The sequence below is a fragment of the Atta colombica genome, unplaced genomic scaffold, assembly GCF_001594045.1.
Source record: "Atta colombica isolate Treedump-2 unplaced genomic scaffold, Acol1.0 scaffold116, whole genome shotgun sequence".
Taxonomy (NCBI): Eukaryota; Metazoa; Arthropoda; class Insecta; order Hymenoptera; family Formicidae; genus Atta; species Atta colombica.
The window spans coordinates 452,240-454,103 of record NW_017259202.1 but is presented as its reverse complement, the minus strand read 5'-3'; the positions used below and the strand labels follow the sequence as shown (position 1 = coordinate 454,103).

At 30.8% G+C, this 1,864-nt stretch overlaps 1 protein-coding gene across 1 annotated transcript in view; it reads left to right on the top strand.

Moving 5' to 3' along the window:
- Window positions 1-429: 429 nt before the first annotated feature.
- The window catches only part of LOC108694183 (supervillin-like), a 15,289-nt gene continuing 13,854 nt past the window's right edge, over window positions 430-1,864 (top strand). The window contains exons 1-3 of the mRNA XM_018203508.1: window positions 430-633; window positions 904-1,095; window positions 1,347-1,508. Coding sequence (XP_018058997.1) covers window positions 906-1,095; window positions 1,347-1,508 — 352 coding nt within the window. The 5' untranslated portion in view covers window positions 430-633; window positions 904-905. The remainder of the gene's footprint in view (window positions 634-903; window positions 1,096-1,346; window positions 1,509-1,864) is intronic.

Genomic DNA, 1,864 nt, shown 5'->3' with positions numbered 1-1,864 from the left:
GCCGTTTTTAAAGATATCTCTCTGATGATAACTTATCAGTGATTCATGCAACATGTAATAAATAGTTTATGTCTCAGAGGTGTTAGCAGGTGCTAGTGTCTAATTCTCAATATGGCGCAGAACATTGTACAATGACACCTCATCACTGATCACAATAGGAAAAGATAGGAAAGGCTGTATCTAGTCATGTATACACCTCACGAATGTGTATACATATATACAAGATTCGTATTTTCCTCTAGATCCAGCAAATCAGAGGCGATTATTACAAGCCGACGACTCGACAGTTTTCTCCATTGAACGCGCCCACTGACACAATCAGTTCACTAGAATGACATTAGTTTTGTGTGGCCAATGTTTTCTTTTATTTAATCGTTATCAATTTTCATTCTCGATGTAAATGATGTAGCCGTCTTTCCTCTCGTGCGAGTTTACTGTACAGTTTGATTACCTCGTGATTTGTATCATTTTATACATAGTACTTATTAAGTAGCTGTGATAACTTAGCCATAAGGAATACGTATCATTTGCTACGTTCTCAATTGTCTTGACAGTTTCTCTTGGAAGTTTTCGAACGAAGTTTTCGAGAAATTATGGCCGTGTTGCAGGACAATTCGTATTAATTTGCATTAAGTAAGTATACCTAATTAGTTCCTACTTATTTTATAAGTACTATTTTATAAGTTATTTTATAAAACAACAAAAATTGTATTTGGTATGATAGAAGTAATACACAATTGTTTCTTTTCAAATTGTACATATCTTCTGTCTATTTCAAAATTGATAAAAAATTCCAGTATTTTTACACGATTACACGAGTTACGTTAGATCTTAATCTATATATGGCAGTAAAAGCTGCCATATAGTTTATTAATTAATTAATTGAATATATAACACTTGTAGTAATGGTAGCTGCTGGAGCTACAGTTTTGATGGCAGCTAGCGAGGAGAATTCATCAAATGAAACAGGAAGTAGTACAACACGTTCGATAAACCAAAGTACTTGTTCACGTTATAGCGAGCTACAACGTTGTGGTCAAAGGAACGTTGAATCATCAATTAAAGGAGATGTGGCTACTTGTTCTTTGGGTATTAGTAAGTATTATTAAGAATTTAGATAGCTATATACCATGTTATTAAATCTAAATATAAAGATAAACATGTCATAATATTGTATATATTTGCCTATACATTTGAGTGATTTTGAAAAAAAAAAAACAAATGTTTGATAATATTATGAAACTTATAAGTCTCTTTGATAAATATTATTTGTTTTAAATGGACAATTTTCATATACTTGATATCCTCGAATTTTGGACAGAAAATGTATAATTTACTTCTATTAGTAGAAAAGAAGCATTGTAGCCTTACATCAGAAAACAATGGTAAAATAGTATCTAAGCTAGAGCTAAAAGAGAGCTCTAAAAATTTTGCAACTTGTAAAAATGCTCCGGTTCGTGAGACCAAAACTTCTAGATTACGGGCTGCTTCTATAGTATTACCCAATGGTAAGTAAATGTTTTCAAATGTATCTTTCTACATGGTTTTATATATACATAACAGTATATATACATAACATTTTATTGCCATATATATATATGAATAAAAATATAATTTACTTTTATATTTGAACGTAACAGTGCGTTTTAGAGAAAGATGTTTCAGATAAAAGTTTTGTAACTTTGAGGGGAATATAAGAGATGAAAGTTAATGTAATGAAAAAGGGAGAGTTCCATTTAAAAAATTCAAAGTAACCTTGTCTTGACCTTGATAAATTCAAAATTCAAGATCAAATCAATGATACCATCTTATGTCCTCCTCGAAGCCACAAAACTTTTGTCTGAAACATTTTTCTCTAAAATGC